The sequence below is a fragment of the Zalophus californianus genome, chromosome X (genome assembly GCF_009762305.2).
Source record: "Zalophus californianus isolate mZalCal1 chromosome X, mZalCal1.pri.v2, whole genome shotgun sequence".
In the NCBI taxonomy this organism is placed as follows: domain Eukaryota; kingdom Metazoa; phylum Chordata; class Mammalia; order Carnivora; family Otariidae; genus Zalophus; species Zalophus californianus.
The window spans coordinates 65229952-65249744 of NC_045612.1; the positions used below are offsets into that span (position 1 = coordinate 65229952).

Sequence of the window (19793 nt, forward strand, 5' to 3'; positions counted from 1 at the left end):
ATGATCAAGATTAATGGGGGCTCTAACTGGATCTAGTTTGCCATGGTTCCCACCCTTCACAGGCCCTCAACAATCAGGAATGCACCACACAAAATCAATTAGTTAAACGATATACAACACAGAACTGATTTGTTAAATATTGCCCTTCCCTTGCCCTCAGCCTCCAGCAAACTCCCTCAGAGTAGTACAGGCAAGGAAGAACTATTGGGAGGAATCCCTAACACCTTTCCAGGCAGAATTCTGGCTAGTCCATAAAGGATCCTTCTTTTAAGGTTTTTTGGGAAACTAGACATTGAAATTTTTATTAGTATCGGCGACGTTTATTTGGAGCAAATTCAGCTCCAGGAGCTGCATGGTTGAATGCAGGAGGGGTTCCACCAATTGCCCCAATTCCTTCCATTGTAGCAGCTTGGCCAAAGCATTCAGTTGTTGGTGGGGTCAATCCCAAGGTTCCATCTGGCATCATAGTGGCAGGTCCTGGAGGAGATGGGGTACCTGCTGGCACTGGAGCAGGGGGCATGGCGCCTCTGTTATTTATGCCCACAGCACCTCCCATAGCCATCTGGCCCATCCATATCTCCTGTTCTCTCGCATCAGGGCATGTTCCCTTGAATCCTTCCTGCTGTCGCCACATCATTTCTTCCCGTTGCCGCTGCATCTCTTCCTCACGGCGCCTGCTTTCCTCCTCCTGGCTGAGCTCCAGTTGCTTTCGTTTTTGCACTTCTTGGTTGTGCAACTCTTCCATCCTCCGAAGTTCTTCTTGATGCCTCATCAAATCCTGTCTCATTAGCATGACCTGGTGCTCATGGTGAACATCCTCCATTTCCATATCCAGCTTCTCACAAGCTTCCTTGATGTTGCGGTTCACTTGGTCCTGCTGCTGCTTCTCCATCTCAGTGAGTGCCTTCCAGCGCATGGCATACTCATACTCAAAGGAGCCAGGCTGTGCAAATCTGAGTGGCTGCTCTCCCTCCTTGTGAAATTGCTGGTTCTTTATAACCAGCTTCTCTGGAAGTCCCTCTTCATCATCCAACTGGTCCATGGGCTCCACAATCACAAGCCGAGGAAATGTGGTTAGCAGGAAGGAGCCTTCACTGCACCTGTCCAGAGCTTTCCAAGCAGCTGGCTTCCCTGAGAATTCAACAATGCCTTTTCCTGAGGGCCTTCCTAGATCATCCACGATGACTACAGCCCTTTCCACCTGGCCAAACACCGAAAAGGCTTCCTCCAGAAGTTCATTGGAAACATACTGAGGAAGGTTTTGGACTGCAAGGGATGCACTATGGCAGGCAAAGCACACACACAGCTGCTTTCCACGGAGTGGCATGTTGGCCAGTTCTACTTTGGCAATCTCCACTAGGGTTTGTGTTTGCAAGTGGATAAAGCCAAAGCCCTTATCCTTATGAATGAAGACTTCACCTGCCTTCCCATATTTCTCAAATAGTTTCCTCATCTCCTCCTCAGTGATGTCAAGAGGAAGATTGCCCACAAAGAGCCAGCTACGTTGGGTGAAGGTCTTCTTTCCTTGTTTCCTAAAATTCTTCAGGTCAATAGTCAAGGCTTCATTTTGGCTGCTGGCTTCTTGCCCATTTGCAGGTATTGGTGGCGGTGGTGGCTGCTGCTGTTGCTGCTGGAGGTGCTGCTGGTGGTGATGCTGATGATGCTTCCTTGGAGTATGGTTTTGCTCCTCCAAGTTAAAGGTTTTATTGTTCTGCATTTTTGCACCCCTCTACCGACTGTTCTCTCCTCAGAGTAACTGTGATGCTACACAGCCTCTACAGTTCCGAGAAAAAAATGTGTGGTACTTTATTAACTCATTATTTAAAATCTATCAAGCAAAGTTGTGACTGAGGTTGTATATAGAGGAATCAATGTAGAAATATCATTGCACAATTGATTTTAATGTATAAATATAACAAAATATTTTCTTAATGAGTGCCAATATATAAAAGTAAGCATCGTCTTACACACTCTTAGACTTTCAAGCAAAGAGCTTTCATTGCAAACCTTGAAACTCTGAAGTTTATGAAATATGTTAGACCACAACTCTCTTCTGTGTTTAAGGTGTATGTGTTGTGTGTGAATCTCATGACACTTTTGGGATATTTGGGATGAGTCTGAATTGTTTGTTTACCCAGGGGGACAAAAGGAAATGCTGATAGATATTCCAAGTTATTGGATATTAATTCCCACTACTCTTATTAATATTAAAAATTCTTTCCTCTTTAGTCTATTTTACTCAAGTAGTATATATTTTCTAAATAAAGCTAGGATCATATTGTTGTCCTGTACATTTTTGAATGTTTGGACAATTCACCTATGTCCACTTATTTTCAATTTACTTTTTGTTTCTTGCAGGAGAAAGTGAAAACATTGGACCCACTGCTGAGGAAGAGGTGTGCAATTTATTCTGTTGCTTATTACTTTCTGTAAAGAAAGATATTTTATTATATGCTCCATATAACAATATGTTTCCATTTGGATAGAAAATATAGTCATGAATAATTCCTTCAAAGGGATCATTTTGAGGTTGAAAGGAAGGAGGCCATGTTTTGTTAAGGCACTCAAAATACCATTTATTTTTTAAGAAAAATCTTCAAGGTGACATAGCTAAACCGATAGAGAACATAGATTATTCTAGCTAGTAATTTGATTACAATGTCTTGGAATCATTCAGAATTTCAAGGGAGATAGTTTGAAGATCCTCCTTCCTGTGATGAATTTCTAAAGCACTGTCTTTGCATTTCACACATGACTGAAGAGCCAAACCACTGTGTTCCAAAAACCTATCACGGAATTCTGAGGTCATAAAATAATATACAATGGGATCAAGACAGCAATTCAGATTCGCAAGATGTAGAGAAATGATGTGAAAACATATGGTGCTCTTAATAAAGGAACAGTTTGAAAAGACATGTTGTTTCACCATCATAAAGAATGGGAAGTTGAAGTGGTAAGGAGTGAAACACACAATGAACACCACTGCACACATCAGGACCATCCACAAAGCCTTTTTTCTCTCTTTGGTATTCTGAAGGGGAACTTGGAATTCTTGTAAAGATTTTCTCATTTTCCATGTGCAATAAGTAATAATTACAACAGGTAAAAAAAACCCTCCAAGTTCAGCTACAGTTATCATGCCAATGGAGGAAGCCATGCTAATGTGTTGAAACACTAAATCGGCAAAGCAAGATTCAGTGTTGTTGGTTAAGCCAGAATGTCTCAGAATTGGAAGTGGCAAACAGGCAGTCCCCACAATGATCCAGATGGCAGCACTGATGCCCACATCATACCTACGCTTCCAGTTTCTGGCCCTAAAGGGTTTGAGCAGAAAGTAACACCTCTGAAGGCTGATGCATGTCAGAAAATAAATGCTGGCATACATGTTGAGATACTTCAGGTAGAAGCACAGCAGGCAAAGGGCCTTCTGGAAGGGCCAGTGGTGGCTGATGTAATAGTAAATCCGGAGGGGTAAGGACAGCACGTGAGCAAGGTCAGCCACAGAGAGGTTGATCATGAAAATGATGGCTTTATTTTTCTTGCCAATGAAGCGGCACAGAACCCACAAGACTGCACAATTGGCCAGAAGACCAGGGATGAATATGAGGATGTAAGTGGTTGCATAGAGAGAGTACTGAAATGACACTTGAAGATCAGTGCACTTTGTTCTTACACTGTTTGTGCTGTTACTTCCCATCTTGAGGATGTATGTTCCTTCCTTAAGGAAAGCATTAGAGTGATGATTTCTGCAGAAAATAGAGTAAAAATAAGGTCAAGGGCATGCCAGTTCATATTTGGGTATACAAATATATTTGTGTCCTGCCAAAAAAGTATTCAAGTATTCAAGTGTGAACTTTCACAAATTCAAAAGGTATTTTTTATGTAAACTGAGAATATCATGGCAATCTACAAATATATAACAGCATTGTGGAGCATATTTTTAGAAATCAAGAAGATCACTGTTTTGGCTATAACCTTAGTCAGGTTTTCCCTTAGTAGTCAGAAGGAGTAATCAAACTTATAGAGATAACCAACAAGCAAGATCTTACTGCAAAATTTCCCCAGACATACATTCCAACACTTTCCTGGGTTTCTATATTTCAGTATTACAGTTGTCTCCATCTGCATTTTCAAAGTTTGAGATCTAGCTGAGTTTCCAATCATTAATGCTGGAAAAGATTAAAACTGAATCAATTTTAAATTACAACCTTATCAGGGGTTAGGTGACTGCTGAGATGAGTCTGTGAACCTTTGGGAATGAAACACAAGATAAGGGCCTGGGAAGGGCTGGCAGGTCACCAGTCCTTGAAAGGATGGAAACTTGGAAAAAATGGTGCAATGCAGATAAACTTTAGCTCCTTCAGAATTTGGGCTGAGGGCAAAATTAGTCCTGCTTGTATGTCATGACACTTTTCTTGAAGCTTCTGTAGCTTTAAAGATCTGTGTTTATTAATAGAATTATGTCAACTTCAGACATTCACATTTATTGAGACTATCCTTGCCACCATTTCAAACAACTACCAGAGTATGTGAAAAACTAGAAGGTATCTAGTGGTAGTTACAGAAAAAAAGGCTATCTCTAATTCAGATCCTGAGGCGAGTTCAGTGAAAAGTTATTAATTTTGAATTGTTACATTTTTAACAATCATAATTGTTAAAGAGTTCTTCCTTCTAGTGAGTTAAAATCTGTATCCTTGTCATTTTAACCTAGTTCTGCCTATCAATGTCAAGTAAAGTTCACCTCCTGTTGCACATGAAACTCTTTAAATATCTGAAGACAGCAATCCTGTCTCTATCAAATCTTCCTTTATCCAGGTTCACCCCTAAATTCACTCCTAAAATGCAGATTCCCTCTTCTTGGTTTTCTTTTGGATCAGATCATTATTGCTTTTGGCCCCCAACCACTATAATACAGCTTATTTTAACCTTTGAAAATGACAGTTTACTCAAATGTTTAATATTCTTAGGAAATATAGCATGCCTTTGATTGTAGAAACAAAAGGCTAAATGGAATTTTAATATTCCCTTGTACTTTTTATTGCTTGCAAAGGCAGTTTGTTTCACATTTTATGGAATTAAAGGGAAATTGAGACACACTTAACATTAACTATTGAAAGCAATATAAAGTCTAAGACAGTGCCTATTCAACCCAAAATACAACTAATTGAAATTGTAAAAACTCAGCCAACACACACACACAGCCTATACAGTGCCAAATCATCTATTTGATGCCTTTAGACTGACTACATGGTGCTTTCAGATAGACTGTATTTACTGAAAATTCATTGCAGTCAACCAGCTCATTCAAGTAAACAACTACTTTGAATGTTATTTTCCACTGAGTTGACTATTTTGCTAAATCAGCCAGTTAGTCTAGCAAACTGTAAATTGAGCCAACACTATCTGTTTTTGTGGTCTGTTTGTTTACCCACTGAACTAAGTAAAATAATTGATCTTGTATTCTGTATACTCAGTTTAAATAAAAAGCCATGTAAGTGTGAACCAGGATTATCTTTTTTTTTTTGAACCAGAATTATTCTTGAAATAAAATTTAGAAAATAGTTAACATACATGAAGTCTTCCCTGATCATCTTTGGTTTTGTTATAATAATAATTAAAAATCACTGAATGCCTACTTGGATGAGGTGTTATGCTAAGTACTTTGTATACACTCTCTCAATCTGTCCCTCACAGCAATCTTATGCAACAATATAACATTACCACTGTTTTACAGCTAAGGAAATTTAGGTCCCAAGAAAGGCAAGCTTCACCTCCTCCAAGAAGACTTTCTTGACCTCTCCAAACCAGAGGTCACTTCAACGGCCTCACAGTCCATAGTTCTGATCATTTTTCTAGTGAGAATGCATTTAATACACTTAACAATGTGCTGTTATTACCTTTGCATGTAGTCTCTTTTGTTCCTCTAAATAGATTGCAATCTCTTACATATCAAAGACTCATTCTCTTACTACTTTCTTTCCTCCATAGTAAAATGTCTCCTCAAATGTTTTGAACATATTAGGGATGAACTAAGTGTTTGTTGAGTGAATGACTTGAATGCATGATGAGTGGATAAATCGGGGGAGTGGGGGGAGTCGCACTGAGAGAAAGGGCGTGTCTGGGGAATCAGAATTTAGATGTGATATTTGATTTGACCACCAGGTGTCATAAGTATACCAATGTTCAAATATTTTTAAATATTTAACACATTTCTTTTAAAATTCTATTAAGGGAGAAGTTATACTAAAGGAGAGAAGTATCAACAACATCTTGTGTAACATCAGAAGAAAAATCCTTTAAAGTGCATTTTAGAGAGTTTTAATTTATTTTATTTTTTAGCTTCCATACTTCCTCATTTAGATCTCTGAAAATAGTTGGGCTTCTAAATTCATTAGAGATCCCTAGAATATTAGAGCAGTTAAGGACCATCAAGATCTCCTGATCATGACACTTCTTATAGATGAGAATACCAAGGCCAAAAACAGGGAGATTAAATTTTCCAAATTCACAGGATCTTCTTACCTTCCACTACAGAGTAATTTTTACTTTTCCAGGAACTTCTAAGATGAAATCCATATTTTTGTAATTACCTAATAATAATACAAACTTTTAGAAATAAACCAATGCCAGATTTTAGAACAGTAACCTTGACAATGAACTATTAAAGCAAGAGTGATTAGGTTTTTTTCCCAAATATTCTAGGACAAATACAGTGTTTTTAAAAAGCAGAATTAATATTTTTTGTTCCTAATAATAAGATTGTGTAAAAAATCTGCTTAACAGGGTGCCTGGGTGGCTCAGTTGGTTAAGTGTTGGACTCTTGGTTTTGGCTCAGGTCATGATATCAGCGTCTTGAGATTGAGCCCATGCTGGGATCCATGTTCAGCTCCCAGAGTCTGCTTGAGATTCTTTTCCTCTCTTCACCTCCCCCTGCTCTCACTCTCTTTCTTTCTCTCTCTCTTTCAAATAAATCTTTCTAAAAATCTGCTTAACAGTCTTAGATTAGGTTGTTTTTAAACTTGTTATTTCTTTATATAAGGAATACAGTTTCACATTAGAAAATAGAGATAAAGAAAAACAAAATATATACACATCATCAATATTTCCATTGCTAACATTTTGGTGTATAACTTACATTTTCCCCCATGCTATAGATCTATAAATGAATACATTTATAGATATTTTAACCAAATTTGACTCATATACACATACTCTTTTATAATTATAGTTTGTATTCAATCATAATTATTATGAATATAGTATCATTAATAAATAGACATTTTATTAGTAATCATTTTATTAATCAATTTATTAATAAATAATCATGTTAATGGGTACTTAGAATTTCATCAGAATTATATACCATAATTTATTTTACTAGTGGACATTGAGGTAGATTCTTCATTTTTCACTATTAGAAACAATGCCTTGCGAAACATTCTTGTACACCCATCTTCATACATTTGAGCAACTATTTTCTTTGAATAAATTTTTTAAAGTAGAATTGCTAGGCTTTTGATCAATAATACCAAATTATCCTCCAAGAAGACATCCTAAGCTAATTCTCTTTCAAATTCCAATGCTAATGCTTTCTCATAATATCACAATGCCAATCTCTTTGTTTTCCAAATATATCAAATTCTTTTCAGCTGAAGGAAGACGTATGGTGTACAGAATTTTGACTCATTCTTTAAGGCCTAACTCAGTAATTACTTTACTTAGTCACAAATCAACCCAGACAGAATTTATTATTCCCACCTTAACACAGTGGTTTTCAAACTTGAGCGTGCCTCAGAATCATCTGGAGTGCTGTCCCACCCATGGTTTCTGATTTAGTAGGTCTGGGTTAGAGCCCAATAATTTACATTTCTAATAAGTTCCCATGAGATCCAGGGACCACACTGTCCTGTATACCAGCAAGGATTGCATTTTATCTGGGAAACCAGTATATTATCACCACATAAATATTGTGAATCATTTAATTAATGCTGTAGGCTGAATGTTTGAATGTTTATTGCACCCTAGAGTCATATGTTGAAACCTTATCCTAAATGTGATGGTGTTTGGACTGGAGCCTTTGGGAAGTAATTAGGTCTTTAAGGGATTAGTGCTCTTATAAAAGAGGCCCCAGGGAAATCCCTTGCCCTTTCCACCAGTGAGAAGATGGCCATCTATAAGACAGAAAGTGGACTTTCAATAGACACCAAATCTGACATCTTGATCTTGGACTTCCTAACCTCCAGAACTCTGAAAACTAAATATTATTTAAGACACCCAATCTGTAGTCTTTTTGTTATAGCAGCACAAATAGACCAAGATAATCAGACATTCTTTTCCAATCTGAAGGAGGAAATGCATGGGCATTTTGTGACCTAACTTTCATAACTGTGTAGTAAAATCTGGCTTATTTATCTACATCCAATTATTTCTCCTATCTTGACCTTGTGGGGAAAAAAAAGTGATAGTAAAAACAAAACAGAAACAATGACAAAAATATTGCATTATGCTTAGGTTTTAGAAAACAATCAGGATTCTTATGTTTAAAAAAAAAAACTTCTGGGGGGGCGGAGCAAGATGGCGGAGGAGTAGGAGACCTAGATTTCGTCTGGTCTCAGGAATTCAGCTGAATAGGGATCAAACCATTCTGAACACCTACAAACTCAACAGGAGATCGAACAGGAGAGTAGCAACAACTCTCTGAACAGAGAAGCGACCACTTACTGGAAGGTAGGACGTGCGGAGAAGTGAATCCGAGGCGATATTCGGGAGGATAGACGGCGGGGGAGGGGCCTCCGCCGGCCGCTTCTGGCAAGTGCTAGAGCCGCGGAGCACAAAATCGGAACTTTTAGAAGTCGGCTCGGCGGAGGGACATCGCTGCAGTGGCTAAGCGGGGGGTGGAATCCTCCCGGGACAGTGTGGTCTCAGGACCCTTGGGGTCACAGAGAGACCGGGGATGCCTGAGTGCGCCAGAGCTCCCAGGTATCAGAGCGGGGAAGCCGGCTGCAGAGACGGAGCAGAGTCGCGGGCTCTCAGCTCGGGGTTGCCATAAACTGTGATCCGCGGCCCAGTCGGGGCACGGCTCCTCCAGCAGGGACCCAACAAGCAGCAGATCCGGGGAGACTCCCCTTCCTTCCCGGGGAGGAGCGGTGCGGGAACGCACTGCAGGGATCTGCTGGGTTTGGAGACTCCGCACGGGGTCGGGTGCCAGAGATAGCAACGCTCGATCACAGGCCGGGTGAGCATGGAGTGCGGCCGGAGACCGGGGACACGGAAGTGACTGCTTTTCTCTGGGGGCACACTGAGGAGCGGGGCCCTGAGTTCTCAGCTCCTCCGGGTGGAGATTGGGAAGCCACCATTTCTGCCCTGGTCCTCCAAAGCTATACCGAGAGCTTGCAGGGAACAAAAGCTCCTGAGAGCAAACCGGAGCAGCTTCCTTAGCCCGGACCGACAAGGGCGGGGCAATTCCGCCTCCGGCAAAGATATTTGGAAACCACAGCAACAGGCCCCTCCCCCAGAAGATCAGCACAAACAGCCAGCAAGCCAAGACCAAGTTGATCGATCAAGGAGAATGGGAGAACTCCAGCGCTAGGGGAATACTGCACATAGATTCATGGCCTTTTTTTTTTTTTTTACCATGATTCATTATTTCATCAAAGTTAATTTTTGTTGACTGTTTTTCTTTTATTTTTCTTTTTCCCTTTTTCAACCAACATCTTATCAATCCCTTTTTAAAAAAAAAAACATTTTTTATTTTTCATTTTTAGAGTCATATTTTATCCCTTCATAGTAGTTACCCTTATTTTTGGCATATATATATAAGTTGTTCTCTCTTTAAAATTTTGAGGTACAGTTTCTTCTAACAGATCAAAATACACCCTAAATCACTAGTGTATGGCTTTGTTCTAGTCTCCTGCCTGATCACATTCTCTCCCTTTTTCCTTTTTTTTTTCTTAAATCTTCTTTCTTTTTTCAAACAACTTATCTTACCAAGCCCTTTTATAAAATCTTTTATAATTTTCATCTTTACAGTCATCTTCCATCCCTTCATTTTATCAACCCTTATTTTGTACATATATGTCTTTCTTCCTTTAAAATTTTAGGAGGCACTTTTTTCTAACAGACCAAAATACGCCCAAAATCTAGTGTGTGGCACTGATCTATGCACTAGCCTGATCATATTTGATCATATTCTGCTTTTTTTGTATTGTTTTGTTTTTATCTTTTTTTTCGTTTCTTTTTTTTTCTTTTCTCTTTCTTTTTTCTTTCTTTCCCTTTCTTTTCCCCTGGTTTCAGGTCTTTTCTGATTTGTATACAGTATATTTGCTGGGGACGTTGTAAAGCTGTTAGCATTTGGTTCTCTCATTCATCTATTCTCCTCTGGACAAAATGACAAGATGAAAGAAATCACCTCAGCAAAAAGAACAAGAGGTAGTACCGTCAGCCAGGGACCTACTCAATACGGACATTAGTACGATGTCGGACCTAGAGTTCAGAATCACGACTTTAAAGATACTAGCTGGGCTTGAAAAAAGCGTGGAAGTTATTAGAGACACCCTTTCTGGAGAAATAAAAGAACTAAAATCTAACCAAATCGAAATCAAAAAGGCTATTGATGAGGTGCAATCAAAAATGGGGGCACTAAATGCTAGGATAAATGAGGCAGAAGAGAGAATCAGCGATATAGAAGACCAAATGATGGAAAATAAAGAGGCTGACAAAAAGAGAGAGAAACAACTACAGGATCACGAGGGCAGAATTTGAGAGATAAGTGATACGATAAGACGAAACAACATTAGAATAATTGGGATCCCAGAAGAAGAAGAGAGAGAGGGGCAGAAGGTATATTGGAGCAAATTATAGCAGAGAACTTCCCTAATGTGAGGAAGGAAACAGGCATTAAAATCCAGGAGGCACAGAGAACCCCTCTCAAAATCAATAATAATAGGTCAACACCCCGACATCTAATAGTAAAACTTACGAGTCTCAGAGACAAAGAGAAAATCCTGAAAGCAGCTCGGGAGAAGAGATATGTAACCTACAATGGTAGAAACATTAGATTGGCAACAGACCTATCCACAGAGACCTGGCAGGCCAGAAAGGACTGGCAAGATATCTTCAGAGCACTAAACGAGAAAAATATGCAGCCAAGAATACTATATCCAGCTAGGCTATCATTGAAAATAGAAGGAGAGATAAAAAGCTTCCAGAACAAACAAAAACTAAAGGAATTTGCAAACACGAAACCAGCCCTCCAAGAAATATTGAGAGGGCTCCTCTAAGCAAAGAGAGAACCTAAAAGCAGCAAAGAGCAGAAACGAACACAGACAACAGACAGTTAACAGTCACCTTACAGGTAATACAATGGCACTAAATTCATACCTTTCAATAGTTACCCTTAATGTAAATGGGCTAAATGCCCCAATCAAAAGACACAGGCTATCAGATTGGATTAAAAAACAAGACCCATCAATATGCTGTCTGCAAGAGACTCATTTTAGACCCAAAGACACCCCCACATTGAAAGTGAGGGGGTGGAAAACCATTTACCATGCTAATGGACACCAAAAGAAAGCTGGGGTGGCAATCCTTATATCAGACAAACTAGATTTTAAAACAAAGACTGTAATAAGAGATGAGGAAGGACACTATATCCTACTTAAAGGGTCTATCCAACAAGAAGATCTAACAATTGTAAATATCTATGCCCCGAACATGGGAGCAGCCAATTATATAAGGCAATTAATAACAAAAGCAAAGAAACACATTGACAACAATACAATAATAGTGGGGGACTTTAACACCCCCCTGACTGAAATGGACAGATCATCTAAGCAAAAGATCAAGAAGGAAATAAAAACTTTAAATGACACACTGGACCAAATGGACTTCACAGACATATTCAGAACATTCCATCCCAAAGCAAAGGAATACACATTCTTCTCTAGTGCCCATGGAACATTCTCCAGAATTGATCACATCCTAGGTCACAAATCAGGTCTCAACCGGTACCAAAAGATTGGGATCATTCCCTGCATATTTTCAGACCACAATGCTTTGAAACTAGAACTCAACCACAAGAGGAAAGTCAGAAAGAACTCAAATACATGGAGGCTAAAGAGCATCCTACTAAAGAATGAATGGGTCAACCAAGAAATTAAAGAAGAATTAAAAAAATTCATGGAAACCAATGAAAATGAAAACACAACTGTTCAAAATGTTTGGGATACAGCAAAGGCAGTCCTGAGAGGAAAGTATATAGAAATACAAGCCTTTCTCAAGAAACAAGAAAGGTCTCAAATACACAACCTAACCCTACACCTAAAGGAGCTGGAGAAAGAACAGCAAATAAAGCCTAAACCTAGCAGGAGAAGAGAAATCATAAAGATCAGAGCAGAAATCAATGAACTAGAAACGAAAAGAACAGTAGAACAGATCAAGGAAACTAGGAGTTGGTTCTTTGAAAGAATTAACAAGATTGATAAACCCCTGGCCAGATTTATCAAAAAGAAAAGAGAAATGACCCAAATCAACAAAATCATGCATGAAAGAGGAGAGATCACAACCAACACCAAAGAAATACAAACAATTATAAGAACATATTATGAGCAACTCTATGCCAGCAAATTAGATAACCTGGAAGAAATGGGTGCATTCCTAGAGATGTATCAACTACCAAAATTGAACCAGGAAGAAATAGAAAACCTGAACAGACCTATAACCACTAAGGAAATTGAAGCAGTCATCAAAAATCTCCCAACAAACAAAAGCCCAGGGCCAGATGGCTTCCCAGGGGAATTCTATCACACATTTAAAGAAGAATTAATACCTATTCTCCTGAAACTGTTCCAAAAAATAGAAATGGAAGGGAAACTTCCAAACTCATTTTATGAGGCCAGCATTACCTTGATCCCAAAACCAGACAAAGACCCCATCAAAAAAGAGAATTACAGACCAATATCCTTGATGAACATGGATGCAAAAATTCTCACCAAAATACTAGCCAATAGGATCCAACAGTACATTAAAAGGATTATTCACCATGACCAAGTGGGATTTATTCCTGGGCTGCAAGGCTGGTTCAACATCCACAAATCAATCAACGTGATACAATACATTAACAAAAGAAAGAACAAGAATCATATGATCCTCTCAATAGATGCAGAAAAAGCATTTGACAAAGTACAACATCCTTTCTTGATCAAAACTCTTCAGAGTATAGGGATAGAGGGTACATACCTCAATATCATAAAAGCCATCTATGAAAAACCTACAGAGAATATCATTCTCAATGGGGAAAAGCTGAGAGCTTTTCCCCTAAGGTCAGGAATGCGGCAGGGATGTCCACTCTCACCACTGCTATTCAACATAGTATTAGAAGTCCTAGCCACAGCAATCAGACAACAAAAAGAAATCAAAGGCATCCAAATCGGCAAAGAGGAAGTCAAACTCTCACTCTTTGCAGATGATATGATACTGTATGTGGAAAACCCAAAAGACTCCACCCCAAAACTGCTAGAACTCATACAGGAATTCAGTAAAGTAGCAGGATATAAAATCAATGCACAGAAATCAGTGGCATTCCTATACACCAACAACAAGACAGAAGAGAGACAAATCAAGGAGTCTATCCCATTTACAATTGCACCCAAAACCATTAGATACCTAGGAATAAATCTAACCAAAGAGGCAAAGGATCTGTACTCAGAAAACTATAAAATACTCATGAAAGAAATTGAAGAAGACACAAAGAAATGGAAAAACGTTCCATGCTCATGGATTGGGAGAATCAACATTGTGAAGATGTCAATGCTACCTAGAGCAATCTACACATTCAAGGCAATCCCTATCAAAATACCATCCACTGTTTTCAAAGAAATGGAACAAATAATCCTAAAATTTGTATGGAACCAGAAGAGACCCAGAATAGCCAGAGGAATACTGAAAAAGAAAAGCAAAGCTGGCGGCATCACAATTCCGGACTTCCAGCTCTATTACAAAGCTGTCATCATCAAGAGAGTATGGTACTGTCACAAAAACAGACACATAGGTCAATGGAACAGAATAGAGAGCCCAGAAATGGACCCTCAACTCTATGGTCAACTTATTTTTGACAAAGCAGGAAAGAATGTCCAATGGCAAAAAGACAGTCTCTTCAACAAATGGTGTTCGGAAAATTGGACAGCCACATGCAGAAGAATGAAACTGGACCATTTCCTTACACCACACACAAAAATAGACTCCAAATGGTTGAAAGACCTAAACGTGAGACAGGAGTCCATCCAAATCCTAAAGGAGAATACAGGTAGCAACCTTTTCGACCTTAGCCGCAGCAACTTCTTCCTAGAAACATCGCCAAAGGCACAGGAAGCCAGGGCAAAAATGAACTATTGGGATTTCATCAAGATAAAAAGCTTTTGCACAGCAAAAGAAACAGTCCACAAAACCAAAAGACAACCGACAGAACGGGAGAAAATATTTGCAAATGACATATCAGATAAAGGGCTAGTATCCAAAATCTATAAAGAACTTATCAAACTCAACACCCAAAGAACAAATGATCCAATCAAGAAATGGGCAGAAGACATGAACAGACATTTCTCCAAAGAAGACATCCAAATGGCCAACAGGCACATGAAAAAGTGCTCAACATCGCTCGGCATCAGGGAAATCCAAATCAAAACCTCAATGAGATACCACCTCACACCCGTCAGAATGGCTAAAATTAACAAGTCAGGGAACGACAGATGTTGGCGGGGATGTGGAGAAAGGGGAACCCTCCTACACTGTTGGTGGGAATGCAAGCTGGTGCAACCACTCTGGAAAACAGTATGGAGGTTCCTCAAACAGTTGAAATTAGAGCTACCGTTTGATCCAGCAATTGCACTACTGGGTATTTACCACAAAGATACAAATGTAGGGACCCGAAGGGGTACGTGTACCCCAATGTTTATAGCAGCAATGTCCACAATAGCCAAAGTGTGGAAAGAGCCAAGATGCCCATCGACAGATGAATGGATAAAGAAGAAGTGGTATATATACACAATGGAATATTATGCAGCCATCAAAAGGAATGAGATCTTGCCATTTGCAACGATGTGGATGGAACTGGAGGGTGTTATGCTGAGTGAAATAAGTCAATCAGAGAAAGACATGTATCACATGACCTCACTGATATGAGGAATTCTTAATCTCAGGAAACAAACTGAGTGTTACTGGAGTGGTTGGGGTGGGAGGGATGGGGTGGCTGGGTGATAGACATTGGGGAGGGTATGTGCTATGGTGAGCGCTGTGAATTGTGCAAGACTGTTGAATCACAGATCTGTACTTCTGAAACAAATAATGCAACATATTTTAAGAAAAAAGAAAAAGAAGATAACAGGAGAGGAAGAAAAGGGGAGTATGTCAGAGGGGGAGACGAACCATGAGAGATGATGGACTCTGAAAAACAAACTGAGGGTTCTAGAGGGTAGGGGGGTAGGGGGATGGGTTATCCTGCTGATGGGTATTAAAGAGGGCACGTTCTGCATGGAGCACTGGGTGTTATGAACAAACAATGAATCATGGAACACTGTATCAAAAACTAATGATGTAATATATGGTGATTTACATAACAATAAAAAAATTAAAAAAAAAAAAACTTCCAGGGGTGCCTGGGTCAGGCTTAGTCTGTTAAGAGTCTGACTCTTGATTTTGGCTTAGGTCATGATCTCAGGGTCCTTAGATTGAGCCCCACACCCGGCTTTGTGCCGGGTATGAAGACTGTTTAAGATTCTCTCCCTCTGTCCATCCCCCTGCTGGCATGCTCTATCTCTCAAAACAAACAAAACAAAACAAAACAAAAAAATATTCTATACTTCTCAATGCTATAATGAAAAGATGAGCTTTATTTTTTTTTTTTTTTGAGGAAAGCAAGATGGAAGGCAGATGGGGACCCTGTTTCAACTGGTCCCCTGAATTTAGCTGGATATCTACCAAACCATTGTGAACACCCACAAAATCAACCTGAGATGTAAGAATATATATCTGGATCTCTACAAGCAGAAAAGCAGTTGCTTTTGGCAAGGTAGGAAGGGCAGAGTCATGAATCTGCAGGGAGATATTGGAAGATAAACAGAAGGGGGAGGGAGCTGCCATAAGCTGACTCCTGGAAAGTAATAACATGGGAGAGCAAAATCAAAACCCTTAGAAATCTGCTCAAGTAAGAGACACCCCTCCCTGAAGGGGGCCCTGGAAATGAAAAGACAGAATTCTAGGTAGGGTATTGTGGTCTTGGGATACAAGGAACCACAGAGCAAAAGTGGGTTTATGAACTGGTAGAGTGCCCAAGCAGTGGAACCAGGAAGCAGGTTATGATCAGCGAGCCCACGAAGGGACTCTCAACTAGGATCGCCAGAAACCACAAACCAGGCAGGTCGATATCCACTCTTTCCTTGAACAGACTAAAAAAATCTGGAACCAGAGCCTGCAACAGGGCAAAAAGTTGCAGAACAGTAGTAGCCGGGAAAAGGCTTTAGGGTAGAACCGGACCTGATTTTGGAGCTTCTAGTGCAAGCCGGAGCCCACAGTCGCTCACAGTTTTAAAAGCAGAAAGGGCAGAGATACTCCCGAGCCCCTGAAAATACTTCTGGGAGAGTAGCTGTGAGCACACACTGCAGAAAGCTGCGGTTTTCAGCAGCACAAACAGAAGTTGAGACTGTTTGTCCTGCAGAGTTTATTAAAGAGGGCAGACTCCGAATTTTCTGCTCTGGGCCAGAGGTTTGGCGGTGGCCATTTTTGCTCTGATCCCCTGAAGAGGAGTGGAAAAGCCCCAGGATACAAAAGACACTCTGAAGTCCAGTTTCCACTGAGCCCATCCCCCAGACAGGGGGTGGGGCAACTCCACACTGGCAGGTACCTGAGAAACAGAGTGGCAGGCCCCTCCCCGAAGACAGGCTGGAAAATAGGTAGATGACAATCCTTTGGTTCCTGTAAGACTGTAATATCCCAACACAAGGAGAAAATTGTATATTGAGCTCTAGATGTGGCCTTACAACTTGTTTATTTTTCAGATATAATTTTCCTTTCCTTTCCTTTTCTTTCTTTCTTCTTTTTTTTTCCTTTTCTCATGCCGTTTTCCACTGCCGTATTCTTTACACCTTCTCATTTCAACTAGATGTCTATTATACAACTCATGTTTTCATAGGTGTTTTTTAACTTGTATTTTTACATACCTATATTTTTTTAAAAATGCTTTATTTTACCCCGTTTTTCACTCTACTCAGTTTTACCTTTTTATATATACAAATTTTACTTTCCTAGTAATTTTGAGACGTAGTGTCCTCTAAAACACAGACCAAAATACACCCAAGAACTAATGAAACACTCTGCTTTGTTCATACTGAGAGATTATAACCCCTCTTCCCATTCCCCCTTTTTAATTTTTTTATTTTCTATTACATGTATATATAGTACATATTTTTAATTTTTTAATTTTTCATTTTTTTACTTTTATTTTTGTTCATTTTGGCTTTGTTTTTTTCAGTGGTGGCATCTGACCATGCCGGATATTGCTAGGGTGCATCTAATTTGGGTCGTGGTTGATATTTTGAACTCTGTCCATTCATTCAAACAGCCATTGACAGAATGACTAGGAGGAGAAACTCTCAACAAAGAAAAGAACCAGAGATAATGTTTCTGCCACAGAATAATGGATATAGATATAAACAAGATATCAGAGACAGACTTCAGGATAGCAATCATGAAGTCAATAGCTAGGCTTGAAAAAAGCATTAGTGACAATATAGAATCTCTAAGGGCAGAAATGAGATCTAATGAGGCCAAACTTAAAAATGCTATGAATAAGATGAAGTCTAAACTGGAAACTCTAACAGCCAGGGTAAATGAGGCAGAATAACAAATTAGTGATCTGGAAGATAAACTGATAGAAAGGAAGGAAGCTGAGGAAGACAGAGATAAGCAGCTAATGGCACATGAAAATAAACTTAGAGAGATCAATGACCCTAGGAAATGCTCCAATGTCAGAATTATTGGGATCCCCGAGGGGGTGGAGAGAGAGAGAGAGAGGACTAGAAGGTATATTTGAACAAATCATAGCTGAGAACTTCCCTAATCTGGAGAAGGAAACAAGCATTTGAGTCCAAGAAGCAGAGAGGACCCCTTCCAAAATCAATAAAAATAGATCAACACCCTGGCATAAAATAGTGAAGTTTGCAAGTCTGAGAGCCAAGGAAGCCATCCTGAGAGCATCTAGGGGGAAGAGATTTCTTACTCACAGAGGGAGGAACATCAGAATAACATCAGGCCTGTCCACAGGGACCTGGCAAGCCATAAAGGGCCGGCAGGACATGTTCAGGGTACTAAATGAAAAGAACATGAAGCCAAGAATACTTTACCTAGCAAGATTGTCATTCAGAACAGATGGAGAGATAAAATGTTTTCATGACAGACAGAAACAAAGAATATGTGACCACCAACCCAGCCCTGCAAGAAATATTAAGGGGGATTCTGTAAATGAAGAGAAATCCCAAGAGACACATAGACCATAAAGAAACAGAAAACCTACAGAAACAGAGATCTTACAGCCAATACAATGGCACTAAATTCATATCTTTCAATAGTTACTCTCAACATAAACAGGCTGAATGCACCAATCAAGAGACACAGGGTTTCAGATTAGATAAAAAAAAGCAGAACCCATCCATATGCTATCTACAAGAGACTCAATTTGAACCTAAAGACACCTCCAGGTTGAAGGTAAGGGGATAGAGGACCATTTACCATGCCAACAGACCTCAAAAGAAAGCTGGGGTAACAATTCTCATATCAGACAAATCAGATTTTAAACCAAAGACTGTAGTAAGAGATGTAGAAGGACACGATATCATACTTAAAGGGTCTATTCAATAAGACCTAACAATTGTAAATATCTCTGCCCCCAACATGGGAGCTAAAATACTCAACAAGATCATAGCCAATAGCACATTAAAGGATTATCCATAACAACCAGATGGGATTTATTCCTGGGATACAAGGGTGGTTTAGCATTTGCAAATCAATCATCATGATAGAGTACATTAATAAAAGAAAAGACAAAAACCATATGATCCTCTCAATTGATACAGAGAAAGCATTTGGCAAAGTACAGCATCCTTTCCTGATTAAAACTCCAAAGTACAGGAATAGAGGGGAACATACCTCAATATCATAAAACCCGTCTATGAAAAGCCCTCAGTGAATATCATTCTCAATGGGGAAAAACTGAGAGCTTTTCCCCTAAGGTCAGGAACACAAAGATGCCCACTCTCACCATTTATTGCTCAACATAGTACCAAAATTCCTTGGCAAGAGACAACAAAAAGAAATAAAATGCATTCAAATTGGCAGAGAAGAAGTCAAACTCTCTCTCTTCACAGATGACATGATACTTTATGTGGGAAATCCAAAAGACTCCACCACCAAGTTATTAGAACTCATACAGGAATTCAACAATGAGGCAGGATACAAAATCAATGCTCAGAAATCAGTTGCATTTCCTAATTTATCTGGTCCACAGCTTCCTCCACTCTATAATGTATAACAATGTTGTGTACATTCAGAGTCAAGATAATATATGCAATGCATGTATCTACTACATAGTAATACTGCAAGAAGTGCTATTATTCTAATTTATTTTGTATATTTCTCCTAAGTCATGAAAGAAGGTGAAATATAAATACATTTCCAACCCCAGCTTAAGTTCCTTGTACCTCTGACTTCTCCAGTCCTTGTTGACTTCAACTTTCTTGGAATAGCTG

The 19793-nt window shown here is 39.4% G+C and overlaps 2 protein-coding genes across 2 annotated transcripts in view; both read right to left on the minus strand.

Moving 5' to 3' along the window:
• Window positions 1-304: 304 nt before the first annotated feature.
• LOC113931301 (non-POU domain-containing octamer-binding protein-like) lies at window positions 305-1729 on the minus strand. The gene has a single exon (XM_035725736.1). It carries the CDS (start codon window positions 1715-1717, stop codon window positions 305-307), a length of 1413 nt encoding a protein of 470 aa, XP_035581629.1. The 5' UTR covers window positions 1718-1729.
• A 924-nt stretch (window positions 1730-2653) lies between these two features.
• Window positions 2654-19793, minus strand: part of LOC113931552 (putative P2Y purinoceptor 10) — a 79368-nt gene continuing 62228 nt past the window's right edge. The window contains exon 4 of the mRNA XM_027609661.1: window positions 2654-3746. Coding sequence (XP_027465462.1) covers window positions 2654-3697 — 1044 coding nt within the window. The 5' untranslated portion in view covers window positions 3698-3746. The remainder of the gene's footprint in view (window positions 3747-19793) is intronic.